Genomic DNA, 22,804 nt, shown 5'->3' with positions numbered 1-22,804 from the left:
CAGCGCTTGGTTCGTGAAATAGCGCAAGATTTCAAAACTGATCTACGTTTCCAAAGTTCTGCTGTTATGGCTCTACAAGAAGCAAGTGAAGCATACTTGGTTGGTCTTTTTGAAGATACCAATTTGTGTGCCATCCATGCTAAGCGTGTTACAATTATGCCAAAAGATATTCAATTGGCTAGACGTATTCGTGGTGAACGTGCTTAAATCAATAAGAAAACTTACGAAAAAACGGTCCTTTTCAGGACCACAATTTGTTAAACGAAAAAGATGAAAAATTTTATTGAAATATTTATGCATATATATGGGCCTGTTCGTAAATGCAAAAATTGGCAACACCGCAACTCACAAGTGGTCGAAAATGCAACAATGCAGTATATTGTGCGCAAATAGTAGCAAAACACAAATCATAAAAATGGCTGATGCAACAGATGTGTGCTGATTAGCAGTGGCAGTGCAGAATAATCATATTATGCAGCGCAGTGATGAATTTACGAATAGCCTCTATGTGTAGATATTTTTGTGTTTTCGTAAATGTATGTAGTACATACATATACAGTTCTTTATCTACTCCATATCGTTTATACTCGTGTGTTTTAAAGTATAGTCGGCATGCATGTATACACGTTTATGTAGGTATATGCACACATAACCAGTTTATAAGGAGCAATTTTGTCGCAATTCGGTAATATGTATAAAAATATAATACACCTAATGGGATGCCACGTTCTTTATTAAGAATATTAAATGAATAAGAAAACTATTATAAAAAAACGGTCCTTTTTGGGACCACAATTTGTTTAACGAAAAAGATCAAACATTTTATTGGAATATTTATGCGTAAACATATATGATATTTTTGTGTTTTCGTTAATGCACGTAGTACATACATACAAACATACATACGCATTTCTTTATCTACTCCACATCATTTATACACGAGCGGTTTTTAGTACAGTCTGTAGGCATGTATACACATGTATGAATGAATATGTATACATAACCAGTTTATATGCCGCAGTTTTGGCGCAAATATACATGCGTCTATTCACATTCGATAATATGTATGAAAAAATAACACATTTAGTGAGAAATTATTTAAATCTCTTTGTAAATGTATTTTGTCGTCCTGAAAAGGACGGTTTGTTTGCGTCGGTATTTATAATTATAATTCGCCTATATTTTTCACTTTATGCTTTCTTTTCGGTCTTCTTTGGCAAAAGTACAGCTTGAATATTAGGCAAAACACCACCTTGAGCAATAGTTACACCGGACAACAATTTATTCAATTCTTCATCGTTGCGGATGGCCAATTGTAAATGACGTGGGATGATTCTTGTCTTTTTGTTATCACGAGCAGCATTACCAGCCAATTCAAGAACTTCAGCTGCTAAATATTCCATAACTGCAGCTAGATAAACTGGAGCACCGGCACCAACACGCTCAGCATAATTGCCTTTGCGCAACAAACGATGAATACGACCAACTGGAAATTGAAGACCAGCACGATTTGAACGGGACTTTGCCTTTCCCTTAACTTTACCACCTTTACCACGGCCTGACATTTTCACTGTTATAGATTGTTCACTTCACTACACTACAAAGCACTGTACTGTATTATACTCAATGTATAAGCACACTATTCACTGATACACAAAATGTGCGCTGCTTATATACTTTTTCGCTCTGCTGAGCACCAACCCTTATATTGTGCTGTTGAGCATCGTGCGTGTACTACTACTTCGTATTGTCTCGCCGAAGAGTTGGTCGGAAAACATACACTTAAGCCTGTATATTAAGTGACAAATAGTGTGAGTGAAAATAAAATCATAAAATCATCAAAGTTGTGAAGAAATTAAAATGCCGCCAAAAACTAGTGGAAAAGCAGCAAAGAAAGCCGGTAAGGCTCAAAAGAATATTACTAAAAATGATAAGAAAAAGAAGCGTAAGAGGAAGGAAAGTTATGCCATCTACATCTATAAAGTGTTGAAACAAGTACATCCTGATACCGGTATTTCATCCAAGGCCATGAGCATTATGAATAGTTTTGTGAATGACATCTTTGAGCGTATTGCTGCGGAAGCGTCGCGTTTAGCTCACTATAACAAGCGTTCAACCATCACCAGTCGCGAAATTCAAACTGCTGTACGTTTACTCTTGCCCGGTGAATTGGCCAAACATGCCGTCAGTGAAGGTACCAAAGCTGTTACCAAATATACCAGTTCCAAATAATTTTTCCAACTGAACTGAACTGGTATATAAATATATTAACAAAACAAGGCCCTTTTCAGGGCCATAAAATATAAATTAACAAAGAGAATGAAAAAATGTCTTCATTAATATATCTCTACATATGTATGCACATTGAAATTAATTTTACAATTTCTTAATATTGAAGAATATGTTCATATGGTTTCATTAGTCTATTAAATATGATATTGGTTTGTTGAACTACTTGGTTTTTATTTTTTTTAATGTTTTCTACACACTGTAAGGAATAAATTCACTTTTGATCTTTTTGTTAAGAGATTTTGTAGCCCTGAAAAGGGCTTATTATTAATTTACCATGAAGGTTCCGTTTATAACTCACTTACAAACACCGTAAATTATTTACTTTTTACCTGCTGCTGTAGGTTTTTTTGCGGCTGGCTTTTTATTCGATGCAGACTTCTTGGATTTAGCAGCAGTTGCTTTTGCTTTAGCTGCTTTTGGCTTAGCAGTTGCAGATTTGGCTTTAGTTGGTTTCACTTTTAATGCACCACCCTTTTTTGCATCTTTCGCCTTAGCCTTTTCAGTTTTCTTCTTTTCAGCTGTTTTCTTACTGGCAACAGCTTTTTTTACCTTTTTCTCACCACTTGCCGCCTTTTTGACTTTACTCAATGATTTTTTCTTTGATGCACCACTATCTGCTGCCTTCTTTTTAGCCTTAACCTTCTCTGCTGATTTTACGGCTTTTGATTTCAATTTTCCCTCGCTTGATTTACTAGCTGCAACTGATAGTTTGAATGAACCGGACGCACCTTTTCCTTTGGTTTGAATTAATTTGCCACTTGTAACAGCCGATTTCAAATAGCGTTTAATGAATGGTGCCAATTTTTGGGCATCACATTTGTATGTCGCACTAATATATTTCTTAATCGCCAAAAGTGATGAGCCGCCACGTTCCTTTAAATTCTTAATTGATGCGTCGACCATTTGTTGTGTTGGTGGATGGGTAGGGGCAACCGACGGCTTTTTGGGTTTAGCTGCCTTAACCTTTTTGGCAACCACTTTTTTTTCAGCAATAGTAGCAGCAGTAGCTACTGGGGAGCTTACATTCACAACAGCAACTGAATCAGACATCTTTATTTATATATTGTAGATTAAAACCTCAATTAAAATTCCACGTATGTATTATACACTTTAAACACTTCACTCACTTTATGCACTGTACGCACTACACCAATAGAGCACTGGTAAATAAAGATAATTTCTGGAATTCAATATGTTGTTTAACTCTGTTTAAAATTTGAGAAGCAGAGCGAAAAGATGATAATCAAATTTTCACGTTCCAGTGCTATTTAGTGCTGCTATATGACAAACTTTAAGATTTATTTAATTCACTAAAATTCACTGAATTTACTAATTCAACAAATGAATGTGCAAAACGATAGTATGCATGTGTCACTTTCATATCAATATACTTAAATTGGAATAAAATCAATATTTTTCTTGTAACGAGTGTTTTAGTCGAAACTTTGTACTCAAAATATTAAATTTTCGCTAGTTTTAGTCGATTTTCTTAAAACTCCTTAATATAAATCAATTATTACTATTGAAAATATAAAATATATCAAATTATCAATCATCTAAACATTTTATTTTAAATATTACTTAAAATAATATGTTTGAAAAAATAAAATTAAATATCTCCATGGTATCACCAGAGCAATTCTCAGTGGCGTTAGTTGGATGCATGAAATAATCCAATATTTTGATGAATATTGAAAACTTTAATTTTGGTTGAAATGAGTGATGGTAATGAAATAAATAAATTTCACTAATGTGAATTATTTTAATATAATATTTAATTTTTTTATATTAATGCAAATATTCACTAATCAATCGCATTTTTAAATATGTATATATATATATATATATATATAATATATATGTGTGCATACAAAATTTTTTATTTAATTAATTAAATATTATTTTACTTAATAAAAAAATTTAACTTTTTCTTTAAAAAGTTTGCAATATATGTCAAAGCAAGGTACAAAATTCCCATATGTACATACATACGTGCTTACATACACGTATACAACTTGTATGCTTGGCGAAGGCAAAAGGCAAAGGTAGTAAGAGTATGATTGTATTCCAAAGTTAAAGAAATAAATATAAATATGAAAATATAATTTTAACTACATATATATTTTTAAAAAGTTGTATTTATGTAGCGAAAAAAATTATTTAACAATTAAATATATCAGGCTAGAGGCCTGGGTGTTAAAATACAGCCATAATCTATTTAACACGTTCGCGGACACTTAAAAATTCAGGAAGCTGCAAAAATAGATAGGCAATTATTTTTGAAACTAGTTGTAATATCCTAAATCTGATTACACATGTATTATAACTGTAGTCAGAATATCGTATTTTAACTGTTATATGAAAGTACTTAATGAATCAAGTGGTCATTACTTTAAAATGTATATTAATTACAAAAACTTAAAGTTACATGAAATTAAATGAATAAAACTTGGCTTTAAAATTTGAATGCTATAGCATTCACGTCCGCGAACGTGTTAATTGTATAATGAGAATGTACATATGTACTCATGCACATCAAATATAGAATCACAACAGAATTGTGAGTTTGTTTAAAATTTTAATTGTACAAAATTTTGAATCTTTGTTAAAAGAATATTGTGGTCCTGAAAAGGACCGTTTTTTAAATATGTACGCAAGAAATTATTTAACCGCCGAAACCGTATAAAGTACGGCCTTGTCTCTTTAAAGCGTACACAACATCCATAGCTGTAACTGTTTTCCTTTTGGCATGTTCAGTATAGGTAACTGCATCACGGATAACATTCTCCAAAAATACTTTTAAAACACCACGAGTTTCTTCATATATCAAACCAGATATACGTTTTACACCACCACGACGAGCTAAACGTCGAATAGCTGGTTTAGTGATACCTTGGATGTTATCACGTAAAACTTTGCGATGACGTTTGGCACCACCTTTTCCCAAACCTTTACCACCTTTGCCGCGACCAGTCATTTTTTGATATTTACTATTTGCACAAGTAAGAATTTAACACTTTAACACTGTAACACTTCACCACCAATGAAATAATAGAAGCGAGAGCACATCTATTTATACCAAAATCTCACAACTGCAATACCCAAGCCAAAAGGTACACCATACATCTATCTCGCTTCAACACATGCCTACATAATACATGGACTTGTGAAACGTTGTTGTTGAAATTGCTACTTAAGATGTGAACGTCATACAATTTGTTATAGGTACAGTGTTTAGTGTTCTATAGTGTTCAAGTGTGGGAAAATAATAAAGTGAGTAGTGAAAAATGGCTCGTACAAAGCAAACAGCCCGAAAATCGACTGGTGGAAAGGCACCACGTAAACAATTGGCGACAAAAGCTGCACGCAAAAGTGCACCAGCAACTGGTGGAGTTAAAAAGCCACATCGTTATCGTCCAGGTACAGTGGCGTTGCGTGAAATTCGTCGCTATCAAAAGAGTACCGAATTATTGATACGGAAATTGCCATTCCAGCGCTTGGTTCGTGAAATAGCGCAAGATTTCAAAACTGATCTACGTTTCCAAAGTTCTGCTGTTATGGCTCTACAAGAAGCAAGTGAAGCATACTTGGTTGGTCTTTTTGAAGATACCAATTTGTGTGCCATCCATGCTAAGCGTGTTACAATTATGCCAAAAGATATTCAATTGGCTAGACGTATTCGTGGTGAACGTGCTTAAATCAATAAGAAAACTTACGAAAAAACGGTCCTTTTCAGGACCACAATTTGTTAAACGAAAAAGATGAAAAATTTTATTGAAATATTTATGCATATATATGGGCCTGTTCGTAAATGCAAAAATTGGCAACACCGCAACTCACAAGTGGTCGAAAATGCAACAATGCAGTATATTGTGCGCAAATAGTAGCAAAACACAAATCATAAAAATGGCTGATGCAACAGATGTGTGCTGATTAGCAGTGGCAGTGCAGAATAATCATATTATGCAGCGCAGTGATGAATTTACGAATAGCCTCTATGTGTAGATATTTTTGTGTTTTCGTAAATGTATGTAGTACATACATATACAGTTCTTTATCTACTCCATATCGTTTATACTCGTGTGTTTTAAAGTATAGTCGGCATGCATGTATACACGTTTATGTAGGTATATGCACACATAACCAGTTTATAAGGAGCAATTTTGTCGCAATTCGGTAATATGTATAAAAATATAATACACCTAATGGGATGCCACGTTCTTTATTAAGAATATTAAATGAATAAGAAAACTATTATAAAAAAACGGTCCTTTTTGGGACCACAATTTGTTTAACGAAAAAGATCAAACATTTTATTGGAATATTTATGCGTAAACATATATGATATTTTTGTGTTTTCGTTAATGCACGTAGTACATACATACAAACATACATACGCATTTCTTTATCTACTCCACATCATTTATACACGAGCGGTTTTTAGTACAGTCTGTAGGCATGTATACACATGTATGAATGAATATGTATACATAACCAGTTTATATGCCGCAGTTTTGGCGCAAATATACATGCGTCTATTCACATTCGATAATATGTATGAAAAAATAACACATTTAGTGAGAAATTATTTAAATCTCTTTGTAAATGTATTTTGTCGTCCTGAAAAGGACGGTTTGTTTGCGTCGGTATTTATAATTATAATTCGCCTATATTTTTCACTTTATGCTTTCTTTTCGGTCTTCTTTGGCAAAAGTACAGCTTGAATATTAGGCAAAACACCACCTTGAGCAATAGTTACACCGGACAACAATTTATTCAATTCTTCATCGTTGCGGATGGCCAATTGTAAATGACGTGGGATGATTCTTGTCTTTTTGTTATCACGAGCAGCATTACCAGCCAATTCAAGAACTTCAGCTGCTAAATATTCCATAACTGCAGCTAGATAAACTGGAGCACCGGCACCAACACGCTCAGCATAATTGCCTTTGCGCAACAAACGATGAATACGACCAACTGGAAATTGAAGACCAGCACGATTTGAACGGGACTTTGCCTTTCCCTTAACTTTACCACCTTTACCACGGCCTGACATTTTCACTGTTATAGATTGTTCACTTCACTACACTACAAAGCACTGTACTGTATTATACTCAATGTATAAGCACACTATTCACTGATACACAAAATGTGCGCTGCTTATATACTTTTTCGCTCTGCTGAGCACCAACCCTTATATTGTGCTGTTGAGCATCGTGCGTGTACTACTACTTCGTATTGTCTCGCCGAAGAGTTGGTCGGAAAACATACACTTAAGCCTGTATATTAAGTGACAAATAGTGTGAGTGAAAATAAAATCATAAAATCATCAAAGTTGTGAAGAAATTAAAATGCCGCCAAAAACTAGTGGAAAAGCAGCAAAGAAAGCCGGTAAGGCTCAAAAGAATATTACTAAAAATGATAAGAAAAAGAAGCGTAAGAGGAAGGAAAGTTATGCCATCTACATCTATAAAGTGTTGAAACAAGTACATCCTGATACCGGTATTTCATCCAAGGCCATGAGCATTATGAATAGTTTTGTGAATGACATCTTTGAGCGTATTGCTGCGGAAGCGTCGCGTTTAGCTCACTATAACAAGCGTTCAACCATCACCAGTCGCGAAATTCAAACTGCTGTACGTTTACTCTTGCCCGGTGAATTGGCCAAACATGCCGTCAGTGAAGGTACCAAAGCTGTTACCAAATATACCAGTTCCAAATAATTTTTCCAACTGAACTGAACTGGTATATAAATATATTAACAAAACAAGGCCCTTTTCAGGGCCATAAAATATAAATTAACAAAGAGAATGAAAAAATGTCTTCATTAATATATCTCTACATATGTATGCACATTGAAATTAATTTTACAATTTCTTAATATTGAAGAATATGTTCATATGGTTTCATTAGTCTATTAAATATGATATTGGTTTGTTGAACTACTTGGTTTTTATTTTTTTTAATGTTTTCTACACACTGTAAGGAATAAATTCACTTTTGATCTTTTTGTTAAGAGATTTTGTAGCCCTGAAAAGGGCTTATTATTAATTTACCATGAAGGTTCCGTTTATAACTCACTTACAAACACCGTAAATTATTTACTTTTTACCTGCTGCTGTAGGTTTTTTTGCGGCTGGCTTTTTATTCGATGCAGACTTCTTGGATTTAGCAGCAGTTGCTTTTGCTTTAGCTGCTTTTGGCTTAGCAGTTGCAGATTTGGCTTTAGTTGGTTTCACTTTTAATGCACCACCCTTTTTTGCATCTTTCGCCTTAGCCTTTTCAGTTTTCTTCTTTTCAGCTGTTTTCTTACTGGCAACAGCTTTTTTTACCTTTTTCTCACCACTTGCCGCCTTTTTGACTTTACTCAATGATTTTTTCTTTGATGCACCACTATCTGCTGCCTTCTTTTTAGCCTTAACCTTCTCTGCTGATTTTACGGCTTTTGATTTCAATTTTCCCTCGCTTGATTTACTAGCTGCAACTGATAGTTTGAATGAACCGGACGCACCTTTTCCTTTGGTTTGAATTAATTTGCCACTTGTAACAGCCGATTTCAAATAGCGTTTAATGAATGGTGCCAATTTTTGGGCATCACATTTGTATGTCGCACTAATATATTTCTTAATCGCCAAAAGTGATGAGCCGCCACGTTCCTTTAAATTCTTAATTGATGCGTCGACCATTTGTTGTGTTGGTGGATGGGTAGGGGCAACCGACGGCTTTTTGGGTTTAGCTGCCTTAACCTTTTTGGCAACCACTTTTTTTTCAGCAATAGTAGCAGCAGTAGCTACTGGGGAGCTTACATTCACAACAGCAACTGAATCAGACATCTTTATTTATATATTGTAGATTAAAACCTCAATTAAAATTCCACGTATGTATTATACACTTTAAACACTTCACTCACTTTATGCACTGTACGCACTACACCAATAGAGCACTGGTAAATAAAGATAATTTCTGGAATTCAATATGTTGTTTAACTCTGTTTAAAATTTGAGAAGCAGAGCGAAAAGATGATAATCAAATTTTCACGTTCCAGTGCTATTTAGTGCTGCTATATGACAAACTTTAAGATTTATTTAATTCACTAAAATTCACTGAATTTACTAATTCAACAAATGAATGTGCAAAACGATAGTATGCATGTGTCACTTTCATATCAATATACTTAAATTGGAATAAAATCAATATTTTTCTTGTAACGAGTGTTTTAGTCGAAACTTTGTACTCAAAATATTAAATTTTCGCTAGTTTTAGTCGATTTTCTTAAAACTCCTTAATATAAATCAATTATTACTATTGAAAATATAAAATATATCAAATTATCAATCATCTAAACATTTTATTTTAAATATTACTTAAAATAATATGTTTGAAAAAATAAAATTAAATATCTCCATGGTATCACCAGAGCAATTCTCAGTGGCGTTAGTTGGATGCATGAAATAATCCAATATTTTGATGAATATTGAAAACTTTAATTTTGGTTGAAATGAGTGATGGTAATGAAATAAATAAATTTCACTAATGTGAATTATTTTAATATAATATTTAATTTTTTTATATTAATGCAAATATTCACTAATCAATCGCATTTTTAAATATGTATATATATATATATATATATATAATATATATGTGTGCATACAAAATTTTTTATTTAATTAATTAAATATTATTTTACTTAATAAAAAAATTTAACTTTTTCTTTAAAAAGTTTGCAATATATGTCAAAGCAAGGTACAAAATTCCCATATGTACATACATACGTGCTTACATACACGTATACAACTTGTATGCTTGGCGAAGGCAAAAGGCAAAGGTAGTAAGAGTATGATTGTATTCCAAAGTTAAAGAAATAAATATAAATATGAAAATATAATTTTAACTACATATATATTTTTAAAAAGTTGTATTTATGTAGCGAAAAAAATTATTTAACAATTAAATATATCAGGCTAGAGGCCTGGGTGTTAAAATACAGCCATAATCTATTTAACACGTTCGCGGACACTTAAAAATTCAGGAAGCTGCAAAAATAGATAGGCAATTATTTTTGAAACTAGTTGTAATATCCTAAATCTGATTACACATGTATTATAACTGTAGTCAGAATATCGTATTTTAACTGTTATATGAAAGTACTTAATGAATCAAGTGGTCATTACTTTAAAATGTATATTAATTACAAAAACTTAAAGTTACATGAAATTAAATGAATAAAACTTGGCTTTAAAATTTGAATGCTATAGCATTCACGTCCGCGAACGTGTTAATTGTATAATGAGAATGTACATATGTACTCATGCACATCAAATATAGAATCACAACAGAATTGTGAGTTTGTTTAAAATTTTAATTGTACAAAATTTTGAATCTTTGTTAAAAGAATATTGTGGTCCTGAAAAGGACCGTTTTTTAAATATGTACGCAAGAAATTATTTAACCGCCGAAACCGTATAAAGTACGGCCTTGTCTCTTTAAAGCGTACACAACATCCATAGCTGTAACTGTTTTCCTTTTGGCATGTTCAGTATAGGTAACTGCATCACGGATAACATTCTCCAAAAATACTTTTAAAACACCACGAGTTTCTTCATATATCAAACCAGATATACGTTTTACACCACCACGACGAGCTAAACGTCGAATAGCTGGTTTAGTGATACCTTGGATGTTATCACGTAAAACTTTGCGATGACGTTTGGCACCACCTTTTCCCAAACCTTTACCACCTTTGCCGCGACCAGTCATTTTTTGATATTTACTATTTGCACAAGTAAGAATTTAACACTTTAACACTGTAACACTTCACCACCAATGAAATAATAGAAGCGAGAGCACATCTATTTATACCAAAATCTCACAACTGCAATACCCAAGCCAAAAGGTACACCATACATCTATCTCGCTTCAACACATGCCTACATAATACATGGACTTGTGAAACGTTGTTGTTGAAATTGCTACTTAAGATGTGAACGTCATACAATTTGTTATAGGTACAGTGTTTAGTGTTCTATAGTGTTCAAGTGTGGGAAAATAATAAAGTGAGTAGTGAAAAATGGCTCGTACAAAGCAAACAGCCCGAAAATCGACTGGTGGAAAGGCACCACGTAAACAATTGGCGACAAAAGCTGCACGCAAAAGTGCACCAGCAACTGGTGGAGTTAAAAAGCCACATCGTTATCGTCCAGGTACAGTGGCGTTGCGTGAAATTCGTCGCTATCAAAAGAGTACCGAATTATTGATACGGAAATTGCCATTCCAGCGCTTGGTTCGTGAAATAGCGCAAGATTTCAAAACTGATCTACGTTTCCAAAGTTCTGCTGTTATGGCTCTACAAGAAGCAAGTGAAGCATACTTGGTTGGTCTTTTTGAAGATACCAATTTGTGTGCCATCCATGCTAAGCGTGTTACAATTATGCCAAAAGATATTCAATTGGCTAGACGTATTCGTGGTGAACGTGCTTAAATCAATAAGAAAACTTACGAAAAAACGGTCCTTTTCAGGACCACAATTTGTTAAACGAAAAAGATGAAAAATTTTATTGAAATATTTATGCATATATATGGGCCTGTTCGTAAATGCAAAAATTGGCAACACCGCAACTCACAAGTGGTCGAAAATGCAACAATGCAGTATATTGTGCGCAAATAGTAGCAAAACACAAATCATAAAAATGGCTGATGCAACAGATGTGTGCTGATTAGCAGTGGCAGTGCAGAATAATCATATTATGCAGCGCAGTGATGAATTTACGAATAGCCTCTATGTGTAGATATTTTTGTGTTTTCGTAAATGTATGTAGTACATACATATACAGTTCTTTATCTACTCCATATCGTTTATACTCGTGTGTTTTAAAGTATAGTCGGCATGCATGTATACACGTTTATGTAGGTATATGCACACATAACCAGTTTATAAGGAGCAATTTTGTCGCAATTCGGTAATATGTATAAAAATATAATACACCTAATGGGATGCCACGTTCTTTATTAAGAATATTAAATGAATAAGAAAACTATTATAAAAAAACGGTCCTTTTTGGGACCACAATTTGTTTAACGAAAAAGATCAAACATTTTATTGGAATATTTATGCGTAAACATATATGATATTTTTGTGTTTTCGTTAATGCACGTAGTACATACATACAAACATACATACGCATTTCTTTATCTACTCCACATCATTTATACACGAGCGGTTTTTAGTACAGTCTGTAGGCATGTATACACATGTATGAATGAATATGTATACATAACCAGTTTATATGCCGCAGTTTTGGCGCAAATATACATGCGTCTATTCACATTCGATAATATGTATGAAAAAATAACACATTTAGTGAGAAATTATTTAAATCTCTTTGTAAATGTATTTTGTCGTCCTGAAAAGGACGGTTTGTTTGCGTCGGTATTTATAATTATAATTCGCCTATATTTTTCACTTTATGCTTTCTTTTCGGTCTTCTTTGGCAAAAGTACAGCTTGAATATTAGGCAAAACACCACCTTGAGCAATAGTTACACCGGACAACAATTTATTCAATTCTTCATCGTTGCGGATGGCCAATTGTAAATGACGTGGGATGATTCTTGTCTTTTTGTTATCACGAGCAGCATTACCAGCCAATTCAAGAACTTCAGCTGCTAAATATTCCATAACTGCAGCTAGATAAACTGGAGCACCGGCACCAACACGCTCAGCATAATTGCCTTTGCGCAACAAACGATGAATACGACCAACTGGAAATTGAAGACCAGCACGATTTGAACGGGACTTTGCCTTTCCCTTAACTTTACCACCTTTACCACGGCCTGACATTTTCACTGTTATAGATTGTTCACTTCACTACACTACAAAGCACTGTACTGTATTATACTCAATGTATAAGCACACTATTCACTGATACACAAAATGTGCGCTGCTTATATACTTTTTCGCTCTGCTGAGCACCAACCCTTATATTGTGCTGTTGAGCATCGTGCGTGTACTACTACTTCGTATTGTCTCGCCGAAGAGTTGGTCGGAAAACATACACTTAAGCCTGTATATTAAGTGACAAATAGTGTGAGTGAAAATAAAATCATAAAATCATCAAAGTTGTGAAGAAATTAAAATGCCGCCAAAAACTAGTGGAAAAGCAGCAAAGAAAGCCGGTAAGGCTCAAAAGAATATTACTAAAAATGATAAGAAAAAGAAGCGTAAGAGGAAGGAAAGTTATGCCATCTACATCTATAAAGTGTTGAAACAAGTACATCCTGATACCGGTATTTCATCCAAGGCCATGAGCATTATGAATAGTTTTGTGAATGACATCTTTGAGCGTATTGCTGCGGAAGCGTCGCGTTTAGCTCACTATAACAAGCGTTCAACCATCACCAGTCGCGAAATTCAAACTGCTGTACGTTTACTCTTGCCCGGTGAATTGGCCAAACATGCCGTCAGTGAAGGTACCAAAGCTGTTACCAAATATACCAGTTCCAAATAATTTTTCCAACTGAACTGAACTGGTATATAAATATATTAACAAAACAAGGCCCTTTTCAGGGCCATAAAATATAAATTAACAAAGAGAATGAAAAAATGTCTTCATTAATATATCTCTACATATGTATGCACATTGAAATTAATTTTACAATTTCTTAATATTGAAGAATATGTTCATATGGTTTCATTAGTCTATTAAATATGATATTGGTTTGTTGAACTACTTGGTTTTTATTTTTTTTAATGTTTTCTACACACTGTAAGGAATAAATTCACTTTTGATCTTTTTGTTAAGAGATTTTGTAGCCCTGAAAAGGGCTTATTATTAATTTACCATGAAGGTTCCGTTTATAACTCACTTACAAACACCGTAAATTATTTACTTTTTACCTGCTGCTGTAGGTTTTTTTGCGGCTGGCTTTTTATTCGATGCAGACTTCTTGGATTTAGCAGCAGTTGCTTTTGCTTTAGCTGCTTTTGGCTTAGCAGTTGCAGATTTGGCTTTAGTTGGTTTCACTTTTAATGCACCACCCTTTTTTGCATCTTTCGCCTTAGCCTTTTCAGTTTTCTTCTTTTCAGCTGTTTTCTTACTGGCAACAGCTTTTTTTACCTTTTTCTCACCACTTGCCGCCTTTTTGACTTTACTCAATGATTTTTTCTTTGATGCACCACTATCTGCTGCCTTCTTTTTAGCCTTAACCTTCTCTGCTGATTTTACGGCTTTTGATTTCAATTTTCCCTCGCTTGATTTACTAGCTGCAACTGATAGTTTGAATGAACCGGACGCACCTTTTCCTTTGGTTTGAATTAATTTGCCACTTGTAACAGCCGATTTCAAATAGCGTTTAATGAATGGTGCCAATTTTTGGGCATCACATTTGTATGTCGCACTAATATATTTCTTAATCGCCAAAAGTGATGAGCCGCCACGTTCCTTTAAATTCTTAATTGATGCGTCGACCATTTGTTGTGTTGGTGGATGGGTAGGGGCAACCGACGGCTTTTTGGGTTTAGCTGCCTTAACCTTTTTGGCAACCACTTTTTTTTCAGCAATAGTAGCAGCAGTAGCTACTGGGGAGCTTACATTCACAACAGCAACTGAATCAGACATCTTTATTTATATATTGTAGATTAAAACCTCAATTAAAATTCCACGTATGTATTATACACTTTAAACACTTCACTCACTTTATGCACTGTACGCACTACACCAATAGAGCACTGGTAAATAAAGATAATTTCTGGAATTCAATATGTTGTTTAACTCTGTTTAAAATTTGAGAAGCAGAGCGAAAAGATGATAATCAAATTTTCACGTTCCAGTGCTATTTAGTGCTGCTATATGACAAACTTTAAGATTTATTTAATTCACTAAAATTCACTGAATTTACTAATTCAACAAATGAATGTGCAAAACGATAGTATGCATGTGTCACTTTCATATCAATATACTTAAATTGGAATAAAATCAATATTTTTCTTGTAACGAGTGTTTTAGTCGAAACTTTGTACTCAAAATATTAAATTTTCGCTAGTTTTAGTCGATTTTCTTAAAACTCCTTAATATAAATCAATTATTACTATTGAAAATATAAAATATATCAAATTATCAATCATCTAAACATTTTATTTTAAATATTACTTAAAATAATATGTTTGAAAAAATAAAATTAAATATCTCCATGGTATCACCAGAGCAATTCTCAGTGGCGTTAGTTGGATGCATGAAATAATCCAATATTTTGATGAATATTGAAAACTTTAATTTTGGTTGAAATGAGTGATGGTAATGAAATAAATAAATTTCACTAATGTGAATTATTTTAATATAATATTTAATTTTTTTATATTAATGCAAATATTCACTAATCAATCGCATTTTTAAATATGTATATATATATATATATATATATAATATATATGTGTGCATACAAAATTTTTTATTTAATTAATTAAATATTATTTTACTTAATAAAAAAATTTAACTTTTTCTTTAAAAAGTTTGCAATATATGTCAAAGCAAGGTACAAAATTCCCATATGTACATACATACGTGCTTACATACACGTATACAACTTGTATGCTTGGCGAAGGCAAAAGGCAAAGGTAGTAAGAGTATGATTGTATTCCAAAGTTAAAGAAATAAATATAAATATGAAAATATAATTTTAACTACATATATATTTTTAAAAAGTTGTATTTATGTAGCGAAAAAAATTATTTAACAATTAAATATATCAGGCTAGAGGCCTGGGTGTTAAAATACAGCCATAATCTATTTAACACGTTCGCGGACACTTAAAAATTCAGGAAGCTGCAAAAATAGATAGGCAATTATTTTTGAAACTAGTTGTAATATCCTAAATCTGATTACACATGTATTATAACTGTAGTCAGAATATCGTATTTTAACTGTTATATGAAAGTACTTAATGAATCAAGTGGTCATTACTTTAAAATGTATATTAATTACAAAAACTTAAAGTTACATGAAATTAAATGAATAAAACTTGGCTTTAAAATTTGAATGCTATAGCATTCACGTCCGCGAACGTGTTAATTGTATAATGAGAATGTACATATGTACTCATGCACATCAAATATAGAATCACAACAGAATTGTGAGTTTGTTTAAAATTTTAATTGTACAAAATTTTGAATCTTTGTTAAAAGAATATTGTGGTCCTGAAAAGGACCGTTTTTTAAATATGTACGCAAGAAATTATTTAACCGCCGAAACCGTATAAAGTACGGCCTTGTCTCTTTAAAGCGTACACAACATCCATAGCTGTAACTGTTTTCCTTTTGGCATGTTCAGTATAGGTAACTGCATCACGGATAACATTCTCCAAAAATACTTTTAAAACACCACGAGTTTCTTCATATATCAAACCAGATATACGTTTTACACCACCACGACGAGCTAAACGTCGAATAGCTGGTTTAGTGATACCTTGGATGTTATCACGTAAAACTTTGCGATGACGTTTGGCACCACCTTTTCCCAAACCTTTACCACCTTTGCCGCGACCAGTCATTTTTTGATATTTACTATTTGCACAAGTAAGAATTTAACACTTTAACACTGTAACACTTCACCACCAATGAAATAACAGAAGCGAGAGCACATCTATTTATACCAAAATCTCACAACTGCAATACCCAAGCCAAAAGGTACACCATACATCTATCTCGCTTCAACACATGCCCACATAATACATGGACTTGTGAAACGTTGTTGTTGAAATTGCTACTTAAGATGTGAACGTCATACAATTTGTTATAGGTACAGTGTTTAGTGTTCTATAGTGTTCAAGTGTGGGAAAATAATAAAGTGAGTAGTGAAAAATGGCTCGTACAAAGCAAACAGCCCGAAAATCGACTGGTGGAAAGGCACCACGTAAACAATTGGCGACAAAAGCTGCACGCAAAAGTGCACCAGCAACTGGTGGAGTTAAAAAGCCACATCGTTATCGTCCAGGTACAGTGGCGTTGCGTGAAATTCGTCGCTATCAAAAGAGTACCGAATTATTGATACGGAAATTGCCATTCCAGCGCTTGGTTCGTGAAATAGCGCAAGATTTCAAAACTGATCTACGTTTCCAAAGTTCTGCTGTTATGGCTCTACAAGAAGCAAGTGAAGCATACTTGGTTGGTCTTTTTGAAGATACCAATTTGTGTGCCATCCATGCTAAGCGTGTTACAATTATGCCAAAAGATATTCAATTGGCTAGACGTATTCGTGGTGAACGTGCTTAAATCAATAAGAAAACTTACGAAAAAACGGTCCTTTTCAGGACCACAATTTGTTAAACGAAAAAGATGAAAAATTTTATTGAAATATTTATGCATATATATGGGCCTGTTCGTAAATGCAAAAATTGGCAACACCGCAACTCACAAGTGGTCGAAAATGCAACAATGCAGTATATTGTGCGCAAATAGTAGCAAAACACAAATCATAAAAATGGCTGATGCAACAGATGTGTGCTGATTAGCAGTGGCAGTGCAGAATAATCATATTATGCAGCGCAGTGATGAATTTACGAATAGCCTCTATGTGTAGATATTTTTGTGTTTTCGTAAATGTATGTAGTACATACATATACAGTTCTTTATCTACTCCATATCGTTTATACTCGTGTGTTTTAAAGTATAGTCGGCATGCATGTATACACGTTTATGTAGGTATATGCACACATAACCAGTTTATAAGGAGCAATTTTGTCGCAATTCGGTAATATGTATAAAAATATAATACACCTAATGGGATGCCACGTTCTTTATTAAGAATATTAAATGAATAAGAAAACTATTATAAAAAAACGGTCCTTTTTGGGACCACAATTTGTTTAACGAAAAAGATCAAACATTTTATTGGAATATTTATGCGTAAACATATATGATATTTTTGTGTTTTCGTTAATGCACGTAGTACATACATACAAACATACATACGCATTTCTTTATCTACTCCACATCATTTATACACGAGCGGTTTTTAGTACAGTCTGTAGGCATGTATACACATGTATGAATGAATATGTATACATAACCAGTTTATATGCCGCAGTTTTGGCGCAAATATACATGCGTCTATTCACATTCGATAATATGTATGAAAAAATAACACATTTAGTGAGAAATTATTTAAATCTCTTTGTAAATGTATTTTGTCGTCCTGAAAAGGACGGTTTGTTTGCGTCGGTATTTATAATTATAATTCGCCTATATTTTTCACTTTATGCTTTCTTTTCGGTCTTCTTTGGCAAAAGTACAGCTTGAATATTAGGCAAAACACCACCTTGAGCAATAGTTACACCGGACAACAATTTATTCAATTCTTCATCGTTGCGGATGGCCAATTGTAAATGACGTGGGATGATTCTTGTCTTTTTGTTATCACGAGCAGCATTACCAGCCAATTCAAGAACTTCAGCTGCTAAATATTCCATAACTGCAGCTAGATAAACTGGAGCACCGGCACCAACACGCTCAGCATAATTGCCTTTGCGCAACAAACGATGAATACGACCAACTGGAAATTGAAGACCAGCACGATTTGAACGGGACTTTGCCTTTCCCTTAACTTTACCACCTTTACCACGGCCTGACATTTTCACTGTTATAGATTGTTCACTTCACTACACTACAAAGCACTGTACTGTATTATACTCAATGTATAAGCACACTATTCACTGATACACAAAATGTGCGCTGCTTATATACTTTTTCGCTCTGCTGAGCACCAACCCTTATATTGTGCTGTTGAGCATCGTGCGTGTACTACTACTTCGTATTGTCTCGCCGAAGAGTTGGTCGGAAAACATACACTTAAGCCTGTATATTAAGTGACAAATAGTGTGAGTGAAAATAAAATCATAAAATCATCAAAGTTGTGAAGAAATTAAAATGCCGCCAAAAACTAGTGGAAAAGCAGCAAAGAAAGCCGGTAAGGCTCAAAAGAATATTACTAAAAATGATAAGAAAAAGAAGCGTAAGAGGAAGGAAAGTTATGCCATCTACATCTATAAAGTGTTGAAACAAGTACATCCTGATACCGGTATTTCATCCAAGGCCATGAGCATTATGAATAGTTTTGTGAATGACATCTTTGAGCGTATTGCTGCGGAAGCGTCGCGTTTAGCTCACTATAACAAGCGTTCAACCATCACCAGTCGCGAAATTCAAACTGCTGTACGTTTACTCTTGCCCGGTGAATTGGCCAAACATGCCGTCAGTGAAGGTACCAAAGCTGTTACCAAATATACCAGTTCCAAATAATTTTTCCAACTGAACCAATGGTATATAAATATATTAACAAAACAAGGCCCTTTTCAGGGCCATAAAATATAAATTAACAAAGAGAATGAAAAAATGTCTTCATTAATATATCTCTACATATGTATGCACATTGAAATTAATTTTACAATTTCTTAATATTGAAGAATATGTTCATATGGTTTCATTAGTCTATTAAATATGATATTGGTTTGTTGAACTACTTGGTTTTTATTTTTTTTAATGTTTTCTACACACTGTAAGGAATAAATTCACTTTTGATCTTTTTGTTAAGAGATTTTGTAGCCCTGAAAAGGGCTTATTATTAATTTACCATGAAGGTTCCGTTTATAACTCACTTACAAACACCGTAAATTATTTACTTTTTACCTGCTGCTGTAGGTTTTTTTGCGGCTGGCTTTTTATTCGATGCAGACTTCTTGGATTTAGCAGCAGTTGCTTTTGCTTTAGCTGCTTTTGGCTTAGCAGTTGCAGATTTGGCTTTAGTTGGTTTCACTTTTAATGCACCACCCTTTTTTGCATCTTTCGCCTTAGCCTTTTCAGTTTTCTTCTTTTCAGCTGTTTTCTTACTGGCAACAGCTTTTTTTACCTTTTTCTCACCACTTGCCGCCTTTTTGACTTTACTCAATGATTTTTTCTTTGATGCACCACTATCTGCTGCCTTCTTTTTAGCCTTAACCTTCTCTGCTGATTTTACGGCTTTTGATTTCAATTTTCCCTCGCTTGATTTACTAGCTGCAACTGATAGTTTGAATGAACCGGACGCACCTTTTCCTTTGGTTTGAATTAATTTGCCACTTGTAACAGCCGATTTCAAATAGCGTTTAATGAATGGTGCCAATTTTTGGGCATCACATTTGTATGTCGCACTAATATATTTCTTAATCGCCAAAAGTGATGAGCCGCCACGTTCCTTTAAATTCTTAATTGATGCGTCGACCATTTGTTGTGTTGGTGGATGGGTAGGGGCAACCGACGGCTTTTTGGGTTTAGCTGCCTTAACCTTTTTGGCAACCACTTTTTTTTCAGCAATAGTAGCAGCAGTAGCTACTGGGGAGCTTACATTCACAACAGCAACTGAATCAGACATCTTTATTTATATATTGTAGATTAAAACCTCAATTAAAATTCCACGTATGTATTATACACTTTAAACACTTCACTCACTTTATGCACTGTACGCACTACACCAATAGAGCACTGGTAAATAAAGATAATTTCTGGAATTCAATATGTTGTTTAACTCTGTTTAAAATTTGAGAAGCAGAGCGAAAAGATGATAATCAAATTTTCACGTTCCAGTGCTATTTAGTGCTGCTATATGACAAACTTTAAGATTTATTTAATTCACTAAAATTCACTGAATTTACTAATTCAACAAATGAATGTGCAAAACGATAGTATGCATGTGTCACTTTCATATCAATATACTTAAATTGGAATAAAATCAATATTTTTCTTGTAACGAGTGTTTTAGTCGAAACTTTGTACTCAAAATATTAAATTTTCGCTAGTTTTAGTCGATTTTCTTAAAACTCCTTAATATAAATCAATTATTACTATTGAAAATATAAAATATATCAAATTATCAATGATCTAAACATTTTATTTTAAATATTACTTAAAATAATATGTTTGAAAAAATAAAATTAAATATCTCCATGGTATCACCAGAGCAATTCTCAGTGGCGTTAGTTGGATGCATGAAATAATCCAATATTTTGATGAATATTGAAAACTTTAATTTTGGTTGAAATGAGTGATGGTAATGAAATAAATAAATTTCACTAATGTGAATTATTTTAATATAATATTTAATTTTTTTATATTAATGCAAATATTCACTAATCAATCGCATTTTTAAATATGTATATATATATATATATGTGTGCATACAAAATTTTTTATTTAATTAATTAAATATTATTTTACTTAATAAAAAAATTTAACTTTTTCTTTAAAAAGTTTGCAATATATGTCAAAGCAAGGTACAAAATTCCCATATGTACATACATACGTGCTTACATACACGTATACAACTTGTATGCTTGGCGAAGGCAAAAGGCAAAGGTAGTAAGAGTATGATTGTATTCCAAAGTTAAAGAAATAAATATAAATATGAAAATATAATTTTAACTACATATATATTTTTAAAAAGTTGTATTTATGTAGCGAAAAAAATTATTTAACAATTAAATATATCAGGCTAGAGGCCTGGGTGTTAAAATACAGCCATAATCTATTTAACACGTTCGCGGACACTTAAAAATTCAGGAAGCTGCAAAAATAGATAGGCAATTATTTTTGAAACTAGTTGTAATATCCTAAATCTGATTACACATGTATTATAACTGTAGTCAGAATATCGTATTTTAACTGTTATATGAAAGTACTTAATGAATCAAGTGGTCATTACTTTAAAATGTATATTAATTACAAAAACTTAAAGTTACATGAAATTAAATGAATAAAACTTGGCTTTAAAATTTGAATGCTATAGCATTCACGTCCGCGAACGTGTTAATTGTATAATGAGAATGTACATATGTACTCATGCACATCAAATATAGAATCACAACAGAATTGTGAGTTTGTTTAAAATTTTAATTGTACAAAATTTTGAATCTTTGTTAAAAGAATATTGTGGTCCTGAAAAGGACCGTTTTTTAAATATGTACGCAAGAAATTATTTAACCGCCGAAACCGTATAAAGTACGGCCTTGTCTCTTTAAAGCGTACACAACATCCATAGCTGTAACTGTTTTCCTTTTGGCATGTTCAGTATAGGTAACTGCATCACGGATAACATTCTCCAAAAATACTTTTAAAACACCACGAGTTTCTTCATATATCAAACCAGATATACGTTTTACACCACCACGACGAGCTAAACGTCGAATAGCTGGTTTAGTGATACCTTGGATGTTATCACGTAAAACTTTGCGATGACGTTTGGCACCACCTTTTCCCAAACCTTTACCACCTTTGCCGCGACCAGTCATTTTTTGATATTTACTATTTGCACAAGTAAGAATTTAACACTTTAACACTGTAACACTTCACCACCAATGAAATAACAGAAGCGAGAGCACATCTATTTATACCAAAATCTCACAACTGCAATACCCAAGCCAAAAGGTACACCATACATCTATCTCGCTTCAACACATGCCCACATAATACATGGACTTGTGAAACGTTGTTG

The 22,804-nt window shown here is 33.3% G+C and overlaps 7 protein-coding genes across 7 annotated transcripts; 1 reads left to right on the top strand and 6 right to left on the bottom strand.

Moving 5' to 3' along the window:
- Positions 1 to 1,157: 1,157 nt before the first annotated feature.
- LOC128863610 (histone H2A) lies at positions 1,158 to 1,707 on the bottom strand. The gene has a single exon (XM_054102848.1). The coding sequence runs from the start codon at positions 1,563 to 1,565 to the stop codon at positions 1,191 to 1,193; it is 375 nt and encodes a 124-aa protein (XP_053958823.1). The 5' UTR covers positions 1,566 to 1,707; the 3' UTR covers positions 1,158 to 1,190.
- Positions 1,708 to 4,917: 3,210 nt separating this feature from the next.
- Positions 4,918 to 11,114, bottom strand: LOC128864717 (uncharacterized). Its single transcript, XM_054104468.1, has 2 exons — positions 10,744 to 11,114; positions 4,918 to 5,296 (listed from the first exon to the last, which is right to left on the bottom strand). The coding sequence occupies exons 1-2, from the start codon at positions 11,050 to 11,052 to the stop codon at positions 4,958 to 4,960; spliced, it is 648 nt and encodes a 215-aa protein (XP_053960443.1). The 5' UTR covers positions 11,053 to 11,114; the 3' UTR covers positions 4,918 to 4,957.
- Positions 6,941 to 7,490, bottom strand: LOC128864228 (histone H2A). Its single transcript, XM_054103794.1, has one exon. The coding sequence runs from the start codon at positions 7,346 to 7,348 to the stop codon at positions 6,974 to 6,976; it is 375 nt and encodes a 124-aa protein (XP_053959769.1). The 5' UTR covers positions 7,349 to 7,490; the 3' UTR covers positions 6,941 to 6,973.
- Positions 11,115 to 12,723: 1,609 nt separating the features above from the next.
- LOC128863609 (histone H2A) lies at positions 12,724 to 13,273 on the bottom strand. Its single transcript, XM_054102847.1, has one exon. It carries the CDS (start codon positions 13,129 to 13,131, stop codon positions 12,757 to 12,759), a length of 375 nt encoding a protein of 124 aa, XP_053958822.1. The 5' UTR covers positions 13,132 to 13,273; the 3' UTR covers positions 12,724 to 12,756.
- Positions 13,274 to 16,483: 3,210 nt separating this feature from the next.
- Positions 16,484 to 22,685, bottom strand: LOC128864716 (uncharacterized). The gene is made up of 2 exons (XM_054104467.1): positions 22,293 to 22,685; positions 16,484 to 16,862 (listed from the first exon to the last, which is right to left on the bottom strand). Exons 1-2 carry the CDS (start codon positions 22,599 to 22,601, stop codon positions 16,524 to 16,526), a joined length of 648 nt encoding a protein of 215 aa, XP_053960442.1. The 5' UTR covers positions 22,602 to 22,685; the 3' UTR covers positions 16,484 to 16,523.
- On the bottom strand, positions 18,507 to 19,071 carry LOC128864112 (histone H2A). Its single transcript, XM_054103621.1, has one exon. It carries the CDS (start codon positions 18,912 to 18,914, stop codon positions 18,540 to 18,542), a length of 375 nt encoding a protein of 124 aa, XP_053959596.1. The 5' UTR covers positions 18,915 to 19,071; the 3' UTR covers positions 18,507 to 18,539.
- On the top strand, positions 19,210 to 19,634 carry LOC128864113 (histone H2B). Its single transcript, XM_054103622.1, has one exon. It carries the CDS (start codon positions 19,210 to 19,212, stop codon positions 19,579 to 19,581), a length of 372 nt encoding a protein of 123 aa, XP_053959597.1. The 3' UTR covers positions 19,582 to 19,634.
- Positions 22,686 to 22,804: the final 119 nt, after the last annotated feature.

This window comes from Anastrepha ludens, chromosome 5 (genome assembly GCF_028408465.1).
Source record: "Anastrepha ludens isolate Willacy chromosome 5, idAnaLude1.1, whole genome shotgun sequence".
NCBI classification, from domain to species: domain Eukaryota; kingdom Metazoa; phylum Arthropoda; class Insecta; order Diptera; family Tephritidae; genus Anastrepha; species Anastrepha ludens.
Note: the sequence above shows the minus strand (reverse complement) of the source record. Positions and strands in the feature narration are given on the sequence as shown.